At 42.4% G+C, this 21,632-nt stretch overlaps 1 protein-coding gene across 1 annotated transcript in view; it reads right to left on the minus strand.

Moving 5' to 3' along the window:
- pappa2 (pappalysin 2) overlaps positions 1–21,632 on the minus strand; it is a 416,790-nt gene that overhangs the window by 294,684 nt on the left and 100,474 nt on the right. The window contains exon 4 of the mRNA XM_043700014.2: positions 10,447–10,740. Coding sequence (XP_043555949.2) covers positions 10,447–10,740 — 294 coding nt within the window. The remainder of the gene's footprint in view (positions 1–10,446; positions 10,741–21,632) is intronic.

Here is a 21,632-nt window from a genome sequence, read left to right on the forward strand (position 1 = left end):
TTGTAGTCTCGCCTATGAGTGGAAATATCTTCTCCGCGGCCACTCTATCAAGGACTCTCAGTATTCTGTAAGTTTGAAGCAGATCCCCCCTCATCCTTTTAAACTCCACGGAGTACAGACCCTGAGTCCTCAACTGCTGCTCATATGACAAGCCCTCCATTCACGGGATCGTTTTTATAAACCTCTTATGGACGCACCCCAAGGCCAGTACATCCTTCCTTAGATACAGGGCTCACAATATGCAAAATGTAATCTGACCAGAGCCTTACATTGCCTCAGCAGTACATGTCTTCTCCCATATTCTAGCCCTCTCAAAATGAGTGCGAACATTGCCTTTTCCGTCCTAACTTCCCAAGCTCCTTTGAGCTTCAGATTTCCAAAACCTTTTCACATTTAGAAAACAGTCTATGCCTACATTCTTCCTACTAAAGTCCACAACCTTACACTTTCCCACATTGCATTCGATCTGCCACTTCTTTGCCCACTCTCCTAGCCTGTACAGGCCCTTCTGCAACCTTCCCATTCTCCTGAACCCTACCTGTTCCTCCCTCTATCTTTATCATCTGTAAACTTAGCAACAATGCCCTCAGTTCCTTCGTCCAGATCGTTAATGTGAATAGTTGTGGTCCCAACACTGACCCCTGCAGAACTCCACTAGTCACTGGCTGCTATCCTGAAAAAGACCCCTTTACCCAGACTCTGCATTCTGCCAGCCAGCCAATCTTTTATCCAGGCCAGTACCTTGCCCCTAACACCATTGTCACTTATCTTATTTAGCAGCCTCCTGTGCAGCACCTTGTCAAAGGCCTTTTGGAAATCCAAGGAGATCACGTCTATTGGCTCTCCTCTGCCCAACTTGCTCATTATCTTCTCAAAGAATTCTGACAGAATTGGCAGGCATGAACCTCCTGCTAGAATTCTTTGGGGAGGTAATTAATCAATATGTGCACTGTGGTGTTCACGTTTTAATATCATTATAGTCCCACTTTTGACACAGTCTGCATGAAACCTCAAGCAGATGTGTACTCACAAGCCTCAAAGGGCAGCTCAAGACAAGTTGATACCTCAGGAAAACCCTCTCCTGAATAACTGCAGGTTCTCTCCCCCTCAGCAGCACCGCCACTCAGCTTTTCCAATGGTACCAGTTACCATTGGTTAGGCAGCACTGCGCACAGTGCATCTCCCCTCACCCATTGGCTACACTTGGACTTCAGTGTGTGCTGCAAACTTCATCCACTGTTCCACCCACCTTCGCAGAAGGGAAAGGAAAACAGCTGTATTCCAATCAGTTGGTTTGTCTCCAGCACCAACACATTTATACATTTTTGTAATTATCTCTCTGCCTCATTTAATTGGATTATAAGTCATCCGTTCGCTTGTTATTCAGCTGTTGACACTTTACTCACACTGTCTGACACTTCTGATCACCTGCAGAGATTTATTATTCAGCCTGTCGACACTGCACTCACATGGATTGTATGACCTTTTGATCTCTCTGATTATAAATTCTGTGCCTGAGTGCTTTTCTCTCACTTCACCTGACAAAGGGGCAGTGCTTCGAAAGCTTGTGATTTCAAACAAACTTGTTGAGCTATAACCTGGTATTATTTGACTTTCTGACTTTGTCCACCCCAGCCCAGCACTGGTGCCTAAACACCATGGCTACCTCTTTATATCAAGACAAAAACCTAAATGAACTTGCTCCATTTCCTTCCTGGCCTCTCAACACTGCATCATTATCCAATTTTTCCAATAAATGTTACCTTCTTTTCATATTTGTTACTTTCCACAGGCTTGTGCAGCTTTTCTCTCGAGCACTTCAATATATTTATAATCCCCTTAATTATCCATTTTGCTCTCTCATCCCTCCAAGTGATTCATTCAACATCTCCAAATTTCTTATTCAGTACTTTAATTTCTACTTTTGCCTTCTGTTCAGGCAGTGAAATATTGTGAGAGTCACTCACTAGTTTAACACAATTTGGGCCAGCTACCCAGTTGAAAGATGGGGTGAACAAAGTGTGATGTTCTCCACGTTTGGGTCTCTGGCTCCAACCAGACACTGGGAAGCAACCCAAGAAAGAATTTGAAAATGGCAGACTGAGAGAAGCATGGATTTTGCAACTGCTTCTGAGATTCAGGCTCATTTCTAGATTTACTTCTAGATTTCTTACTGTTATTACATTTCAGTAGTATAACATTTCTATTTTGATTCATTTTCAGTTCTCAAAATCACAGAAGAAAACACAGATGATCTTTTTTTTAAACTGAGTCCTACTAACGGACTCTTTTATTCTGTTTTTACACAAAGAATGGTTTGTGTGTGGAACGATCTTCCAGAGGACATGGTGGATGTGGGTACAGTCATAATGTTTAAACGACATTTGGACCAGTGCATGAATAAGAAATGTTTAGAAGGATATGGGCCAGGCACAGGCAGTTGCAACTAGTTTAGTTTGGGATTATGGTCAGCATGAACTGATCGGACCGAAGGGTCTGTTCCCATGCTGTATGACTGTACTACTCTATAAAGATTCCATCACTTTAAGAGTACCAGTACAGAATCTTACAATTACCATCACAATACTGCAGGTTGCAGGTACTAAATGCCTATTTAAAACTGTGGGAAAGGGATAAATGCCGCAACTGTTAGCATGATTCTAAAACTTGCAGAGATAACAGCCCGGGATAAAATTAGTTGGCATTTAAAAAGGTATGGACTAACGGGAGGAAAATCAGCACCAATATGTTAACAGCAGCTTATACTTGACTCACTCAGTAACATTCTTTGAACGAATGCAGAGGGGTGTTCGACTGGTGTATTCGAATGGCCAAAAGACATTAGACAATACACCACATGACAGAAAAACAGAATACTGAGAATGTTGGCAATCAGAAATGAAAGCAGAAATAGTGGGAATGTTCAGGCAACCTCTGCCGGGAAAGGGAAAAGAAGCCAACAGTTGATGACCCAATTTTGATGAAAGGCCATCGATCTGAAATACTAACTTTGATCATCTCTCCACAGATACTGTCTGACCCACTGAGTATTTCCAACATTTTCAGTTTTCGTAGCACATAATATATGTGAATTTGCAGAATTAAAGGTCGTGGGATTAAAGGGGAAGGGACAGAATGGCTATAAAATTGGCTAAAAGATGGAAAGCAGAGAGTTGTGGTGAATCGATAATTTTATTGGCATAGATTTAGTGTCCAATGAAATAGCTTGTTATTCAGTAGACAATCTATGAAGAGAGTGCAGGTGGCCCCGGATATGGAAGCTATTGTGTTTGGAAAATCTGTGATTTTGTAATTTATATAATCAAAACACAATTACATTCATTTAATGGAACACAAGTTTTCCACCAAAGATATTAAAGAAAAGGTATTGACATCAGGGTGTAGAGATTTAGAAATCAAAAGGTTAGTTCTGTTTCAATTACATTGGCAATTTGCTCATCATTCTTCTAAGAGATTAAAACTTTTAGCAAAGGGCGCAGGAATAAAGAATGTTGAGTATAATAAATTCATAGAAGAGAGATGTGAAATTTGTAAGGAACCATCAAGAGTTATAGTACCTCAGCAATGGATTTCAATGAGGTAGTGGCTGTGGGTTTAAAGGAAGAGGATAAAGAGCAAAACATTTTCCTTTTACATTTTGTAGATTTGGCAATCAGATTTCGTCACTCAGCAATAATACATAATAAAGGTAAAAAGAAAGTTTGGATAAAGTAATGGGAAACATGAGTTGGACCACTGGTAAAACTTTTTATTGATAATTGGGCTTTTTGACAACAATTCATTCAGAAATCTGGGTGGGAGTATGAACATGGATGCTGTGAATACAGCAGCAGAAAGCCCTTTTAGCAATGGAGAACATGAGAGGCACCATATCATAGACAAAATAGGTCACAACATGTTTTCAGATCAGCCAAACTGCAAATTATCATCTGCACTAATGTGGGTGGTACATGCTAAGAATTCACGGCAGATGATAGAAAATTATAGTCAATATTGTTAGCTTTTGGTGGGAATCCTAAAGTTCCATCAATAATAAGTGATCAGTATCCAGTTTCAGAAGGGATTACAATTAGCTCCACTTTTTCAGAGAATTTGAATGTACTGCATACAGGTGAAAAGTCTTTCCTTAAAGCTGAAGTCTCAGAAAGTATTTGGTGAACCTCGAGCTATAAGTTAAGCCCATCGGACACCAGTTTCAACCCAAACTCTATCAACAAACACACTGACTTGGACCTGATTTACCATCTGCTGAGAAAAAGAACCGGAAATGACATCACCATAGGAAATGACATCACTACAAGATGTGACATGACCAACCCAAAGGAACCCACACATATAAATAGAAAGCAAGAATCGTCAGCAGTGCTTCTTCCAGAGGCTCACTGAAAATGTTATTAGTATGGTGACGAAACATCTGAAAATGAATCTTCCAGCCCAGTGAGCAAACCTACATCCAGAACTTCAACCTGAGCTACAAATCTTCTCAAAACTCGCTAACACCAGGTCAATCTGGGAGATATGTTTTCTGAGAAGAGATTAAAGTAAGGAGAATCCCAGGGGTGGTTTGTGGTAAAGATGAAAAAATAATAATTCTACAGCATGGGAACCACTATGTTTGGATCATCAAGATTGCCTGCTATGGATTATACATTCACAGGTTCATAGAATCCCTACAGTGCAGGAAGAGGCCATTTGTCCCATCAAGTCTGCACCGACCTTCTGAAGAGCATCTCACCCAGATCCTAACCCATATTTCGCATGGCTAATCCACTTAGCCTGAACATCCTCGAACACTACGGGACAATTTAGCCTGGCCGATCCACCTTCCCTGCACATCTTTGGACTGTGGGGAGAACCCCTTGCAGACACATGGAGAATGTGCAAACTCCCACAGTCACCCAAGGCCGGAATTCAACCCAGCCCTCTGATGCTGTGAGGCAGCAGTGCTAACCACTGAGCCACCGTGCCACCACAAAGAGTCTAAAGGAGTAATAGAAAATAGTGAGAAGTCAGGTACTTTCCATTCCTAAATCCAACTGCCTCAATTGACAGTTTGTCTGATGACGGACAGATGAGTTCTGATGGTCGATATGGGGTCAGTAGTCTCAGCAGGACAACTGCCAAAGGTGTGTCCTAAGTAATGTGACTAGTCAAATACAACTAGAGAAATGCAGCTGTTAGAAATAGAGCAGGGAAGGTCATTGGAAAGCATAAAAGCTGGATGAGAGGCAAGATTAGGTCCATGCATTGGAAACATAAAGTACAAAGATGGAAGGTCAAACAAAAAATGCCAGGGAAGTTGAAAGAGTGGGTCTGAGAGTGAAATTGCCCCAAGAAGAGACCTCAGGTCATTGAAAGTATTCCTATAAATCAGAAGAGATGGTCAAACAGTAGCAGTAGGGGGCGCAGTTTAACAAGGTCGAGAAATAAAGCACACGCCAGGGCAGAAGCCCTTGTGATCATGAAGTCTTACTGAATGTGTACAATGTAGAAGACAAGTTAATGAAACTGTCTTGCCAAACCTCAAGAACTACAAAGCTGACAGGAATGCATGCTGCACACAGGGGTGCAAGACAGGGGACAGACAGCCCCATCACATAGGTGGAGTTACACCAAAAAGACATCCTCTGATAGGAATGTAAGACTAATGTGGAGCTAGTGGCACAAGGATTTGATGAAAAACTGAGGATTAAGATATGAGTAGGTTCACTAACGGCAATTTAGAGTTTTTCTTTGGGTTGTTAGCAACAAATGTGTAGATTTGTTGACGTTAGTCGAACTGATATTAAAGCTTCAGTTTTGCAGGATGATCGGCTAAGGATGGAAGTGTTTCTTCATCCTATAAAAAAGGCACTGAACACAGTGGGGCACACTGTAGAATTTAAACACACACGTATGTGGCTTAAAAACTGTGTCAAGAGCATTAAGGTTTGCCTTATCAAAATTAAGCTGTCCCTGTTACAAGCAGACCCTGGCATCACAAAAGGTAGCTTTGAAGCGTCTTTATGATATACATAGATGATTTTTGGGAGTGGTGAATTTGAAAACATTGTTATAAATTGGCTTAAAGCAGAATTCAAAATTGGAAGTCACACACTATAGGGCTCAGATGTACATTGGAGCGGAAATCAGGCAGAATGGATCAAGAGTCCATTTGCATTAGCAATCTTACTTGAAAAATGTTAGTCCCCAATTTATTAGTCAACATAAGGCTTTATTAAAAAGAGACACTCACTTCCAAAATTGAAATGGAGGAATTTCAAGAGGTCAGTAACTTGGGAAACAGAAGTTCAAGTGATTTGCAAAAGAGATGACATGAGGAAATGTTATTACTTTAACGCAGCATGTTGTGGCCTGAAATATGGCACCTGAAAAGCTACGTTGGAGTGGTTCCAACAACGACATACATAATAGAATTGGACAAATGCTTGAAGGGGAAAAATTTCCAGGTAATGGTGCTGCCCTTCAATTGAGTCACACACTGGAAATCAGCCCTCTCTATTCCCTGAGTCACCACAAAAGTTGAAGATTTTTTCAAAGTCCACAGAATTCCCTGACTTACAGGCAAGTCTTATAGACCCAGGTTGGCAGAAAACATGGACCAGGTTTCTGTATACTCACTTCTGCAACATTGAGTTCCACAGATTCGCCACCCTCTGGCTGAAGACATTCCTCCTCATCTCAGTTCTAAAGGGTTGTCCCCTCACTCTGAGGCAGTGCCCTTGGGTCCTAGTGTCTCCTACAAGTGGAAATGTCTTCTCCACATCCACTCTATCCAGGCCTCTCAGTATTCTGTAAGTTTCAAACAGATACCCCCCACCCCAATCCTTCTAAACTTCACAGAGTACAGACTCACAGTCCTCAGCCACTCCTGGGATTATTCTTGTAAATCCCCGGATCTGCTCCCCCCCAACCCACCCCAAATGATAGCACATTCTTCCTAGTGCTCACAACATTCCAAATACAGTCTGACCAGAGCCTCAGCAATACATATAGTCATAGAGTCATACAGCACAGAAACAGACCCTTCAGTCCAACTTATCCATGCTGACCAGACATCCTAATCACATCTACTCCCATTTGCCAGCACTTGGCAACTTGACTCATTTCGCTCTAAACCCTTCCTATTCATATACCCATCCAGATGCCTTTTAAATGTTGTAATTGTACCAGCCTCCACCACTTCCTCTGGCAGCTCAATCCATACACGCACCACCCTCTGCATGAAAAAGTTGAGGTCCCTTTTAAATCTTTCCCCTCTCACCTTAAAACTATGCCCTGTAGTTTTGAACTTACCTACCCTCAGAAAAAGACCTTGGCTATTCACCCTATCCATGCCCCTCATGATTTTATAAGTTCACCCCTCAGTTTCCAACGCTGCAGAGAAAAAAGCCCCAGTTTATTCAGCCCCTCCCTATAACGCGAACCCTGCAGTCCTGGCAGCATCTTGTAAATCCTTTCTGCTCCCTCTCAAGTTTAACAACATCCTGCTTATAGCAGGGAGACCAGAATTGTACACAATATTTCAAATTCCTGTACAACCGCAACATGATATTCCAACTCCAATATTCAATGCACTGACCAATAAATGCAAGCTTGCCAAACACCTCCTTCGCCACCCTGTCTACCTGTGACTCCACTTTCAAGGAACTACGCACCTGTTCCCATAAGTCTGTTTGTTCGGCAACACTCCCCAAGGCCCTGCCATTAACTGTATCTGTCCTGCCCTGATTTGCCTTTTCAAAATCCAACACGTCACATTTACCAAAATTAAACTCCACCTGCTACTCCTTTGCCGATTGGTCCAACTGATCAATGTCCCATTGTGCTCGGAGATAAATTTTGACTGTCCACTACACCACCTACGTTGGTGGCATCGGTAAACTTACTAGCCATACCCCCTGCATTCACAACCAAATCATTCATATAAATGACGGACAGCAGTGGACCTTATGGGACACCGCTGGTCACAGGCCTCCAGTCCGAAAAACAACCCTCCACCACGACTCTCTGTCTCTTACCTTCAAGCCAATTTTCTATCCAATTGGCTAGCTCCCCCGGATCCCATGTGATCTAACATCGTTAACCCAGTCTACCATGCGGAACCTTGTTGAACGCCTTACTGATGTCCATATAAACCAGGTATACCTTCATCAATCTTCATTGTTACTCCTTCAAAAACTCAATCAAGTTAGTGAGACATGATTTCCCATGCACAAAGCCATGCTGACTATGCGTAATCAGTCCTTGCCTTTCCAAATACATGTATTTCCTGTCCCTCAGAATCCCCTCCAACAGCTTTCCCACCACTGACATCAGACTCACTGGATTATGGTTCCCTGGCTTTTCCTTACAGCCTTACTTAAATAGTGGCACCACATTAGCCAGCCTCCAGTCTTTGGGCATCTCACTCATGGCTACACATATCTCAGGGGGGACCCAGCAATCACTTCTCTAGCTTCCCACAAAGCTCTTGGAAACACTTGATCAAGTCCCAGGGATTTACTTACCTTTATGCGTTTTTAAGACCTCCAGCACCTCCTCTTCTGTAATAAAAACTCTTTCAAGACTATTCATTTCTCTAAGTTCCTAGCTTCCATGTGCTTCTCCACAGGCGATACAGATGTGAAATACACACCACCTCTCATGGTTCCACATTTAGATATCGATCTTTAAGGGGCCACATTCTCCCCCGAGTTACTCTCTTGCCCTTAACGTATTTATACAATCTCTTTGGATTCTACTTAACTTTATTTACCAAAGCTATTTCATATCCCTTTTTCATCCTCCTTATTTCCGTCTTAAGTATAATCCTATTGCCCCAATACTCTTCTAGGGATTCATTCAATCCCAGCTGATATATATCTGACAAATGCTTCCTTCTTTTTCTTGACCAGAGCCTCAATTTCTCTCATCATCCAGCATTCCCTACACCTAACAGCCTTGCCCTTCACTCTAACAGTAACATACTGTCTCTGAACTCTCATTACCTCATTCTTAAAGGCCTCCCATTTCCCAACCATCCCATTACCTGCAAATCGCCTCCACCAAACAACGTCTCTGTTTTTGTATTCTAGACCTCTTGAAGTGAATGCTAACATCGCATTTGCCTTCCTAACTGCCAAATAAGCCTTAAGGGAATCCTGAATGAGAAGTTCAAAGTTCCTTTTGAGCTTGATATTTCTGCAGCCTTTCCCCAATTAGAAAATAGTCTACACCTCTATTCTTCTGACCAAAGTGTATAATCCCACACTTCTCCGCTCTGTATTCCATCTGCCAATTCTTTGCCCACTCTCCTAGCCTGTCTAAGTCCTTCTGTAGCCTCCCACTTACTCTTCACTACCTCCTTCCGTCTATCTTTCTGTCATCTCCAAACTGAACAACAATGCCCTCAGTTCCTTTGTTCAGATCATTAGTGAATAGCTGTGACAACTGACTCCTGTGGAGCTTGACTGGTCACCGGCTGCTGTCTTAGGAAAGACCTTCTTTATCCCTAATTTCTGCCTTCCGCCAGTCAGCCAATCCTTTAACCATGCCAGAATTTTCCCCTAACACCATGGGTTCTTGCTTAGCAGCCTCCTATATGATACCTTGTCAAAGACCTTCTGGAAATTCAAATAGATCACATCCACTAGCGCTCCTTTGTCTAATTTGCTCATTACCTCCTCAAAGGATTCTAACACATTTGTCAGGCATGACTCCCCTTGACATAGCCATGCTGACTCAGCGCTATTTTACTGTGCACTTCCAAGTACTCTGCAATCTCATCCCTAATAATGGACTGCAAAATCTTACCAATGATCGAATTCAGGCTCACAAACCTATAATTTTCTGTCTTCTGTCTCCCTTCGTTACTAGACAGGGGTGTTACATTAGCTACTTTCTAGTCCTCTGGGACACTCCTGACTCCAGTGATTGTTAGAAGATCATCACCAAAGCCTCCACAATCTGCTCAGCTATCTTCTTCAGAACTCGGGGTGTAGTCCATCTGTTCCAGGTGATTCAAACCTTTAGCTTCCCTAGCACCTTCTCCTTAGTGATGGCCACTACACTCACTTCTGCCCCCGACACTCTTGAGATTCTGGTTTGCTGCTGGCGTCTTCCACTGTGAAAACTTATGCAGTGTACCTTTTCATTGCTCTGCTAGTTCTTTGTTCCCCATTACTACTTCTCCATCACTGAATTACTGAAGAGATTTCTGCTCTATCCTGAGTGAAAGTGAAACTAATCCGGTCATTTCAACACTTTAAGGCTGACTAATAATTAATGAAATTTCCCGAACTTTTGTTCAATACTGTTAACATTTTAAGAGACTTTGGATTTTGGAGAAGGTGTGAGAAAAGTTTTTTTTTAATGAACTTGCGTGCATTTTTTTTTCTGGATTCAGTTATTCATGTTTGAAAGAACTGAATGAGGAGCCCATACCTGTGTAGCTCATGTAGTTGTCAAACGGCGTGTCATAGTATTGCATTTGCCCACACGTGTCATTTACAGGGTCGGGATCCCGACAGAGTTTGCTCTTAGGGGTTGGTGCGGTGTCGGCGCACAGGTCCCCGGTCTCCATCGAAGGCACGGTCTCCCTGCACGGGTCGTCACATGACTCCTTCTCGCTCACTCCTTTGAAAACGTGGTACAAGCCCAGTATATGGCCCAGCTCGTGGATCATGGTGTTGGTGTGGCCAGGTCTCCCATAGTAGGATGGGTTCAGGACAACCCCACCTAGAAATAAACACAGAGATGTCAGCCTGGTCTGGTGGCCTGAATGACTGAACACTCGCCCAACACATTTGAAACTTCTGGACATCCAATGGGCAGCAGATCAGATGGCAAAACTGGAAAACTGTCTGCTGACAGATCAAAGTACCACCAAGGATTGATTAGAGAATGGTCTCCTATTGATGTAGAGTGCCCAGCATCAATCCAGTGCCCTGTACAGTGTGTTAATAAGTCGTACAGTGAATGATGATCCCAGATTTTATCCTCTTTGTGCTTATTTTAAAATGCCAGCCGACGGCAGTGGTAATTGGGTGTGAGCAGTAAAAATGCAGGCCATGCTGTGGTGAGAAGTGGGGAAACAGAAAAGTCATATTTCCCAACTTGAAAGGATGTACGTATTGACATCAACTGAGTGCGGGCTTCCATTGCAATCGCTGCCTGGGTTCCGAGATCCACTGATACTGACTGATGACGTCGACACATTAAGTTCGGCCAATGAAGTCAGGTATCAGAGGGATGTCGGAGACCAGAATTGTATTCTATAGAAGCCACTGTCTTCAGGTCAGAAGCAGCAAATAGAAAGGGGTACAAACCAACTGATAAATTGGGTCTCTCCAAGAGCCAAAGTCATGAAGTTTCACACTGTACAAGATGGACATGCAGAAAAGACAGTCAGGAATCAATGGCCAATTCTAAAGGTGCATTATGTTGGGCTCAAAACCTTTAATGTTTCTTTCATCACAGATGCTGCTAGACTTGCTCAGTTTCTTTCGGAACTCTGCATCTCTTTGTCATAGAAGACAAAGATTGGGATAAGGGGGTCAGTTTTAGCATTGCAACCTATAACACAATGAATGCAACAGGGATCAGTGTTAGGGATACAATTATTTGCAATAAATATATGAATGATATGGAAAGGGGAAAAGAATGTGCTATCTGGATGACATAAAAGTAGAAGGCATGGCAAGTGGTGAGGACGATACAAAGAATAATAGCAATATGTAGCAAAACGTAAGGTTTGGCAGGAGGAATACAGGAGCACAATATTACTGAGATGGAGAAAGACTTGCAGAAAGCTGCAGCACAGAAAGATTTGAAGATTCTTGTGCATAAATCATAAAAGGTTAGCGTACAAGTTCAGCAATTAAAGGGACGGCAAATGGAATGTCAGTCTTTAGTTTAAAGGAAATACAGTATTAAAATAGGGAAATCTTCCTAAAATTATAGAAGATACTGGCTAGACTACACTTAGAAGACTGAACAGTTTTAGTCTGGTTATCTAAGGAAAGATACTGGCATTGCAGCCTGTCCAAAGAGGGTTCACTGGCAGATCCTGGGTACGGAGGGATATTCTTACAAGAAGTAGCTAAGAAAGTTAGGCTTGTATTCAACAGACTTTAGGAGCATGAGGGGAAATCTCAGTAAAATATGCAAGGTTTTTAGGGGGCTTAACAAGTTAGATTCTGAGAGGTTGTTACTCCTTGTGAGAGAGTCTAGGACCAGAGGCTGCAATCTCAGAATGAGGGGGTGCCCATTTAGGACAGAGATGAGGAGGAATTGCTTCTCTGTATGGGTGGTGAATCGGTGGACTTTGTTTTACACCAGAGGGATGTCGAGGTTGGGCCATGAAGTAGATTGAAGGCTGAGACAGAGAGATTTTAATCAGTAAAGGAATCGAGGGTTACCCAAAAAAGGCAGGAAAATGAAAGTAAAGATTATTAAAGGAGATGTGCAAGGTAAGTTTTTTTACACAGAGAATGGTAGGAGTTTGGAACACACTGCCAGGGCAGTGGTGGAGGCAGATGCAATAGGAGTATTTAGGCACTTTTAGAAAAGCACATGAAAACGCAAGGAATGGAGGGACACGAACCAAGGACAGGCAAAAGAGGTTAGTTTAACTTAGCGTCATGTTTGGCACAACACTGTGGGCCGAAGGGCCTGTTCCTATGCTGTACTGTTCTATGTTCTATCAGATCTTCCATGATTGCATCGAACAGCACAGCAGACTCGATGGGCTGATTGGCCTACCCTTGCTCCAATATCATAAAGCATGGGTTGACAAATCTCAAATTCACATCAGCAATTACTGAATTTACTTCTTAACCTGTTTGTGAAATATGACACAAAATGAGACTAGAATGTGCCTATGTAATGAAAATTGAATTTAACAGAGTAGAACAATAGCTTCAACAACCATGCATCGATCTTATCCATGGGAGCCCTTACAGGAGATACTGGGGTAGGGAGATAACATTACTTCCATTCCATTATTCAATTAAATCTCTAACAGCAACGGTTCTCAGCATCTTCAAAGTGACAAATTAATGGCTGTTACTTGGAGTTCATTACTACTAATTGTTTCACAGTCAGTCTTGTCGTCAAGACCACATGGTAGCTGGGGATGTTTAGTCCATCAAAAAGCACAGAGAACTCAAATGGTCTCAACTGCATTCCCATCCTGAGATAATAAGGGGCACAACTTTAAAGCCCAAAGGAGTTCTTTACATATTGTTAGTTTTGCTGCACCCTTGACCACATTTCCAACACCTTCTGCCACCTCTTCATTGCTCAATTGTTTCATTTTGAACTGCATTAACCTCCTACTGGCTTCGTAGGACATCACTGACATATTCTAATACATGGTTGCTGGGGTTTTTTTCTTGGGAAAAGGAAATTTGGATCCTATTCCTGCCCCTGCTGTTGCAGAGCCAGCAAAACCATCCCAAGTGTGAGTCTTGGTTCAATGGGGACATTCTCACCTCAGGTTCAGCTAAACTCCTAAGACGAAAACACATATCTAGGTTGACACAATGATGTTACAATGGTGGATCAGAATCCTGAAAAATCCATATGTATTTTGTTACTTCTGGTTTGAAAAAAAAAGAGAACTGTGAAGTGTAAATTCAGAGACTGCCTGGCAAGATCCTGAGGGAAGCCCATGGAATGTTGTAATTGTAAACTGTGAGGGTAACTTCAATGAGGGAGAGAAATAACAAGAAGAGATAATGGCAGGTTGACTATCCCCTTTCAGCAGAAAATCACCCATTGCAAGCAAGTCAGTTTTACCTGTCAGGAACATACAAAAAAAATGAATTAACTAACTGCAAGTCTAAACTGTGTGTGCTGTTGATCAGACATCCCAATGCATGGACTGAATTGTTGTAAGCTTTGGGAACAGCCATTTTAAAAACCTCTGCATTACAGGTAAAATAAGGGATAAACTTTCTCTCTCACCTTGAATGCTGGAATTCAGTCACGATTGAACAGAACTAGAATAGAATTTCCGCCAAATCGCAAAACTTGAAATTGATTGCTCAACTGACAACATCAACACTACCAGTGCCAGCCAGTAATGGGAACAAGACTGTTTAATCTCTCTTCACAAACAATACTGCCGACTTGATTATAGTTATTACATTTCAGTAGTTTTAAGCTTTTTATTTTGATTATGTTTTGGATCTTTAACATTTAAAAAATGCAAAACGAAATGCGCCTTTTTAAAAAAATTATCAAGCTGGAGAGGGTTCAGAAACTATTTCACCATGATGTTGCCAGAAATGGAAGATTTGAGTTATAGGGAGAGGCTGGATAGGTTGGGATTTTTTTTCCCACTAGAGCATAGGAGTTTAAGGGGTGACCTTATACGGGTTTCTAAAATGATGAGGGGTATAGATAAGGTGAATGGCAGGGGTATTTTCTCTAGGGTGGGGGATTTCAAGGCTAGGTGATATCTTTTAAGGTGAGAAGAGAAAGATTTAAAAAGGACAATGTTCTTACACAGAGAGTGGTTCGTGTGTACAATGAACTTTCAGAGGAAGTATTGGATGCAGTTACACTTACAATGTTTAAAAGTTTGGATAAGTTCATGAATAAGAAATGTTGGAAGGATATATGCCAAGTGAAGGCAGGTGGGACTAGTTTAGTTTGGGATCATTATCGTCATGGACTGGTTGGACCGAACGGTCTGTTTCCATGCGGTATGGCTCTGAGACTCTCATTCCAAGATTGATCTGTTCTTCTTTCTCCCATTTGTTTTGGGCTAATGTTTTATTTCTACATTGTGTATGTGTGTAGTGATACCATTTTTTCACGTGCTTGCTAATTAATGAACTCACTCTTCTTATTTGACAGAAAAATGCAGGTTAAATTGGATCCTTTTAGAACACAAATCCATTTGGGTCTGGAATGAAAGTTTTCATAAGGAAAGGGATCTTTTTTAAGTTAAACTTGGTGCAACCAGCCGAGGGGCTGGGTGTAAAACCAAAGGGACCTTCCTCATCTAAACGATTTGGGATATCCCATCTAGAACCGTATCAAATGAAGGAACCTTGGCTGTAATAACACCTCAGTGGGCTAATCCGGGAATGCTGTATTGTCAGAGGTGCTGTCTTTTGGTTAAGACATTAGCCAATGGCCCAAATGTACACTTTCAACTGATGTGAACGGCATTGATTTTTTTATTCCTTCAGATAGGCTTTCCCAACAATGACAATGAATTCATGGTCATCATTAGACTGTTAATTCCAGATTTTAAAAATAAAAAATCAAAGTAAAATTCCACCTTCTGCTGTGGCAGATTTTGAGTCCGTGCCCTCAAAACATTACCTAGGTCTCTGGCTCCTCGGATGGTGCGTGACCTGCTGTGCTTTTCCAGTGCCACACTTTTTGTGTCTGGATTAATAGACCAGTGATAATATCACTAGGTCATTTCCGCTCCTCATGTTCAAAGATAAAGAAAACTCTTCCACTTATTTCCCATATTTATCCCTCAAATGACTCCCAAGACAAATGATTTACCTCACTGCTGTCTCTGGGACCATCCTTTGTGCAAATTGGCTACTGTGTTAAACAACACTGCACCTTGCCTTATTGACAGGAAGCACCATTCCCTTCCCCTCATTGTATAGTCTCTTCACAGAAACATAAGCAATTCCACAGCATCAAAGAAGCTTATGTACAGATTGACATCTGTGCTTTAATAAAGTGGGAAAACTATCCGTCAAACTAATTAACAGATATGGACACAGAGAGACCTTCACAGAGTTGAAAACTCTCCTGGCCCGTTGTGCAATGAAACTGCACGTACTCAATAAAAGAACTTTTACACCACTATTGAAATTCTGGAAGGTCTCCCTCTGGAAAGGCAAGGGTAAGAATACAATCGTGAGTACTTAAAGTAAAACTCTGAAAAGGTTCACCTTGCTGTTATGCATGAAAGAGAGAAGAGTCATTAACTAAACTGGCAAGAACACAGTGCTAGTGTCTGTAACAAGGACAACGTTCTTGGACAGACTCACAATGGGAAGTTTATTGGTTACCCGACTGCCAACAAGAAACTTTACTAGGAATAGGCAGATTGTAGTTGTCTCACTAAACTAAGTCCTTCAATTCCTTCCACCACACGATATCCTTTTATTACATTTATATTCTAGTTAATATTAAGACACAAGCCCTGGCCAAGTCAGATGAAGGGAAAGCGCTTTCCCAGTTTTGTTAACGCAAGCCAATGTTTTCTAAAGCAGACACCATTTCTTTCAGAGATTCAAAAAAATTGAGGGGCAGCCTATCTTTTCACTTGGACTTTTTCCAGGCTAGAGCCAGCACAGCTCAGGGCTCTGAAGGATGTCAGATGACCAGGTAGATGAAGGCAAATTGTTGGGATTAAAGATTATAAAATGAGATGAAATGCTGTAAAGGGGTGAGGGAGTGATGCTAACAGTGTTGTTTTCAGCTTGGTGAGAAGCAAATGCAGTATCTTGGGAACTCAGCGGCACTATAGGAGAGTTCAAAGAAATGATGAGCACAGCCTATTGCATCTAATAAAGATGTGAGAGTTGGAGTGGCTTTGGAGTGAGACATATGGAAGAGTCAGAAAAGCTGCAATGAATTCCACCTTCACCTGTTAGTCAGCTGCACTCCCAGTTTAGTCATGAATTACAGACATTGTTAATTCTCACCTCTCACACAGGCTTCAAGAGTGAAGTGGAAGAGCCTGGACAAAACATAACCCTCGTGCTTTTGGTAGTTGTGCTAATGTAGCCAATCATTCCAACGTACAACATACAATACACCGTCGTTCTGAGCTGAGCACTTTGCAAAAGGGAACAGAACAGACTGAACTGCTTAAATAATAGTTAACGATTTATAGATATCTGGCTCAAGCCAGACACATCTATCTGGCTGGTGTCTGTCCAATTCCATTGCAAAACATGGCTGTGCTCAAAGGTGAACAAGAAAAACACTTTTTCAAATAGTGTACACTGTGGGTGATGGAGCAGATGGAATTTGCCATTGAACGTAAGAAACAGGAGCAGGAAGAGGCCTCTACTCTGCCTATCCATTCAACAAGATCATGGCTGATCTGCCCCAGGTCACACTCCTCAAACGTGCCAGCTCAACATTGTTAAAATTCCCCGACATTTCAAACACTGACCTTTCCTGAAATACCTCCAGTGATCCAGCTTCCACAACCCTCTGACATAAAGAATTCTAGACACCCACTATCTTCTGAGAGAAGAAATTCCTTCAGATCTCAGTTGTAAATACGTGTCTGCTTCTTCTGTACCTTCATCTCCTAGTTCATGATAACTACTCTAGTCGAAACATCACTCCGAGATCTACCGTGTCAGACCCCATCAGAATCTCATATGTTTCAATAACTTCGGAACTCTAATGACTGAAAGCTAACCTGTTCAGCCATTCTTGATAAGTCAACCCCTCAACCCTTGGAATTAGTCAAGTGAATCTCTCTAGAACATCCTCCAATACAAGTGTGTAGTTTCTTAAAAAATTGGGATTAAAATGTATACAACACTCCAGATGCAGTTTCACAAACCACCTCATATAGGTGTAACAAGACTTCCCTATTTTTAAATTCCAATGCCCCAGCAATAAAGGACAAAATTCCACCTGGCTTCCTAATTACTTGTTGCGCACTAACCTTTTATGTTTTATGCACAAGATCCATTGGTGCTATACTCTTTTGGTGTTTCTTTCCATTGAAATGATACATTGCATTTTGAAATATACTAAAGTACATGGCCTCTTACTTTCCTACACTAACTCAATTCGCCAAGTTTTTGCCCAGTCACAAACTCTCAACATCCCACATGAAAAAGTTGCCCCTTAGGTCCCTTTTATATCTTTCCCCTCTCACCCTCAACCTATGCCCTCTAGTTCTGGACTCCCCGACCCCAGGGAAAAGACTTTGTCTATTTATCCTATCCATGCTCCTCACAATTGTGTAAACCTCTATAAGGTCACCCCTCAGCTTCCGACGCTCCAGGGAAACAGCCCCAGCCGATTCAATCTCTCCCTACAGCTCAAATCCTCTAATCCTGGCAACATACTTGTAAATCTTTTCTGAACCCTTTCAAGTTTCACAACATCTTTCCGATAGGAAGGAAACCAGAATTGCACGCAATATTCCAACAGTGGACTCACCAATGTCCTGTACAGCCGCAACGTGACCTCCCAACTCCTGTACTCAATACTCTGACCAATAAAGGAAAGCATACTAAACGCCTACTTCACTATCCTATCTACCTGCGACTCCACTTTCAAGGAGCTATGAACCTGCACTCCAAGGTCTCTTTGTTCAGCAACACTCCCTAGGACCTTATCATTAAGTGTATAAGTTATGCTAAGGTTTGCTTTTCCAAAATGCAGCACCTCGCATTTATCTGAATTAAACTCCATCTGCCACTTCTCAGCCCATTGGCCAATCTGATCAAGATCCTGTTGTAATCTGAGGTAACCTTCTTCGATGTCCACTACATCTCCAATTTTGGTGTCATCTGCAAACTTACTAACTATACCTCTTATGCTAATATACAAATCATTTATATAAATGACGAAAAGTATAGGACCCAGCAACGATCTTTTTGGCACTCCACTGGTCACAGGCCTCCAGTCTGAAAAACAATCTTCCATCACCACCCTCAGTCTTCTATCTTTGAGCCAGTTCTGCATCCAAATGGCCAGTTCTCCCTGTATTCCATGAGATCTAACCAGTCTCCCACGGGGAATCTTGTTGAACGCCTTACTGAAGTCCATATAGATCACATCTACTGCTCTGCCCTCAACAATCCTTTTTGTTACTTCATCAAAAAACTCAATCTAGTTTGTGAGACATGATTTCCCACGCACAAAGCCATGTTGACCATCCCTATCCCTTTCTGGATCAGTGGTGCTGGAAGAGCACAGCAATTCAGGCAGCATCCGAGGACAGGCAAAATCGACGTTTCGGGCAAAAGCCCTTCATCAGGAATAAAGGCAGAGAGCCTGAAGCGTGGAGAGATAAGCTAGAGGAGGGTGGGGGTGGGGAGAGAGTGGCATAGAGTACAATAAGTCAGTGGGGAAGGAGATGAAGGTGATAGGTCAGGGAGGAGAGGGTGGAGTGGATAGGTGGAAAAGGAGCTGGGCAGGTCGGACAAGTCCAGACAGGTCAGGGGATCGAGTTGCTGGAGGTTAGAAGCTAGGATGAGGTGGGGGAAGGGGAAATGAGGAAACTGTTGAAATCCACATTGATGCCCTGGGGTTGAAGTGTCAGTGGTGCTCGTTGATTTTATCCCTATCCCTTGCCTTTCCAAATACATGGACATCCTGTCCCTCAGGATTCCCTCCAACAACTTGCCCACCACCGATGTCAGGCTCACTGGTCTACAGTTCCCTGCCTTGTCCTTACCAACCTTCTGAAACAGTGACACCACATTCGCCAACCTCCAGTCTTCCGGCACCTCACCTGTGGCTATCGATGATACAAATATCTCAGTAAGAGGCCAAGCAATCACTTCCCTAACTTCTCACAGAGTTCTAGGGTACACCTGATCAGGTCCTGGGGATTTACCCACTTTTATGCTTTTCAAGACATCCAGCACTTCCTCCTCTGTAATATGGACATTTTCCAAGATGTCACCATTTATTTCCCTACATTCTATATCTTGCATGTCCTTTTCCACAATAAATACTGATGCAAAATACTCGTTTAGTATCTCCCCCATCTCCTACAGCTCCACTCAAAGGCCGCCTTGCTGATCTTTGAGGAGTCCTATTCTCTCCTTTGTTACCCTTTTGTCCTTAATGTATTTGTAAAAACCCTTTGGATTCTCCTTAATTCTATTTACCAAAGCTATCTCATGTCCCCTTTTTGCCCTCCTGATTTCTCTCTTAAGTATACTCCTACTTCCTTTATACTCTTCTAAGGATTCACTCAATCTTTCCTGTCTGAACCTGTATGCTTCCTTCTTTTTCTTAGCCAAACCCTCAATTTCTTTAGTTATCCAGCATTCCCTAAATCTACCAGCCTTCCCTTTCTCCCTGACAGGAATATACTTTCTCTGGATTCTTGTTATCTCATTTCTGAAGGCTTCCCATTTTCCAGCTGTCCTTTTACCTGCGAACATCTGCCCCCAATCAACTTTTGAAAGTTCTTGCCTAATACTGTCAAAATTGGCCTTTCTCCAATTTAGAACTTCAACTTTTAGATCTGGCCTATCCTTTTCATCACTATTTTAAATCTAATAGAGTATTGTAGTGCCTTCGGATATGCTTCCATTATTTCCCATTTATACTCATCCTACAGTGAGGCATCTCTTTGGGGACCTTTAATCAAATCCCACCTGTACTTCTTTCCCTTGCCATTCCTCATTTCCACCCAAACAGATTCCATTACGTGATTGGAACAGATTGTGTTAGTGGAGGAGCCAGGATTTGGGAATGGGACAGGTTGTGTGAGCAGAAGAGCTGGAATGTGAGAATGGGACAGTGTGTATTAGCAGAGGAGCAGGGATTTTGAAATGGGACAGATTGTGTTAGCGGAGAAGCCAGGATCTGAATGGAACAGATTGCATTAGCAAAGGAGCAGGGATTTCGGAATGGGACAGATTGTGTGAGCAGAGAAACTGGGAATTAGGGAATGGGATGGATTGCATAAGCAGAGGAGCAGGGATTTCGGAATGGGACAGATTGTTTTAGCAGAGAAACCGGGAATTAGGGAATGGGATAGATTGCATAAGCAGAGGAGCAGGGATTTCGGAATGGGACAGGTTACATTAGTGGAAACGCCGCGAATTGGGGAATGGGACAGATTGCACTAGCAAAGGAGCAGGGAATTCGGAATGGGACAGATTGCATAAGCAGAGGAGCCGGGATTTGGGAATGGGACAGGTTGTGATAGCAGAGGAGTGGGATTGGGAATGGGCTGGACTGTGTTAGTGGGAGAGCTGGAATTTGGGAATGGAACAGATTGTGTTAGTGGGGAAGCTGAAATTAGGGAATGGTATCGACATGTTTTACGCGCGTTTGCTGGAATGGACTGTGATTGGTGCATTATCTCTGGAGACAGAGATGAATAATAGGCTGGCTGGTCATGTTAGTTTCAGAAAGTGATTACAGCACCATCGCCTGGAATAGTTAGGACATTACCACAGAAGTGTCACCAACTCAAAGAAACCAGGCCCTCCCAGCTATCGGGATGGAGATGAGGATCAACAAGCAACATGCCGGTTGAAGAGCTTCACAAAAACAAAAACACAGCAGGAAACATTCCAGGCAGAATGGACCACTCAGTGCCCAAACAGCTGAGGAGAAACCTGGCATCAACATGAAAGACAGTATTTCCCAGGGGCAGCATTCACAGACAGGGGTAGGCACAATGACATCAATAGCTCTAAGGCAGAATTAATCTTACCATTTCAAGGATCGGTGTGTGCAGTTGCAGTGTGCAATAGAGATAGAAGGAAGGGTGGAGATTGGAAGCCAAGGATTGAAGAGATTTTTTTTTAAGGGAGACAACAGTGATACAGATTTCAATTGACAGAGAAAAGTGAGGGTGCACACCCTCCACTGGATCCGAGTGCACCAAAAATGTTTCAAAGTATTCCACGGAGACGCAA

Source organism: Chiloscyllium plagiosum, unplaced genomic scaffold (genome assembly GCF_037043375.1).
Source record: "Chiloscyllium plagiosum isolate Xiang-an unplaced genomic scaffold, Cpla_swu_hap1 HiC_scaffold_9, whole genome shotgun sequence".
Lineage (NCBI taxonomy): Eukaryota > Metazoa > Chordata > Chondrichthyes > Orectolobiformes > Hemiscylliidae > Chiloscyllium > Chiloscyllium plagiosum.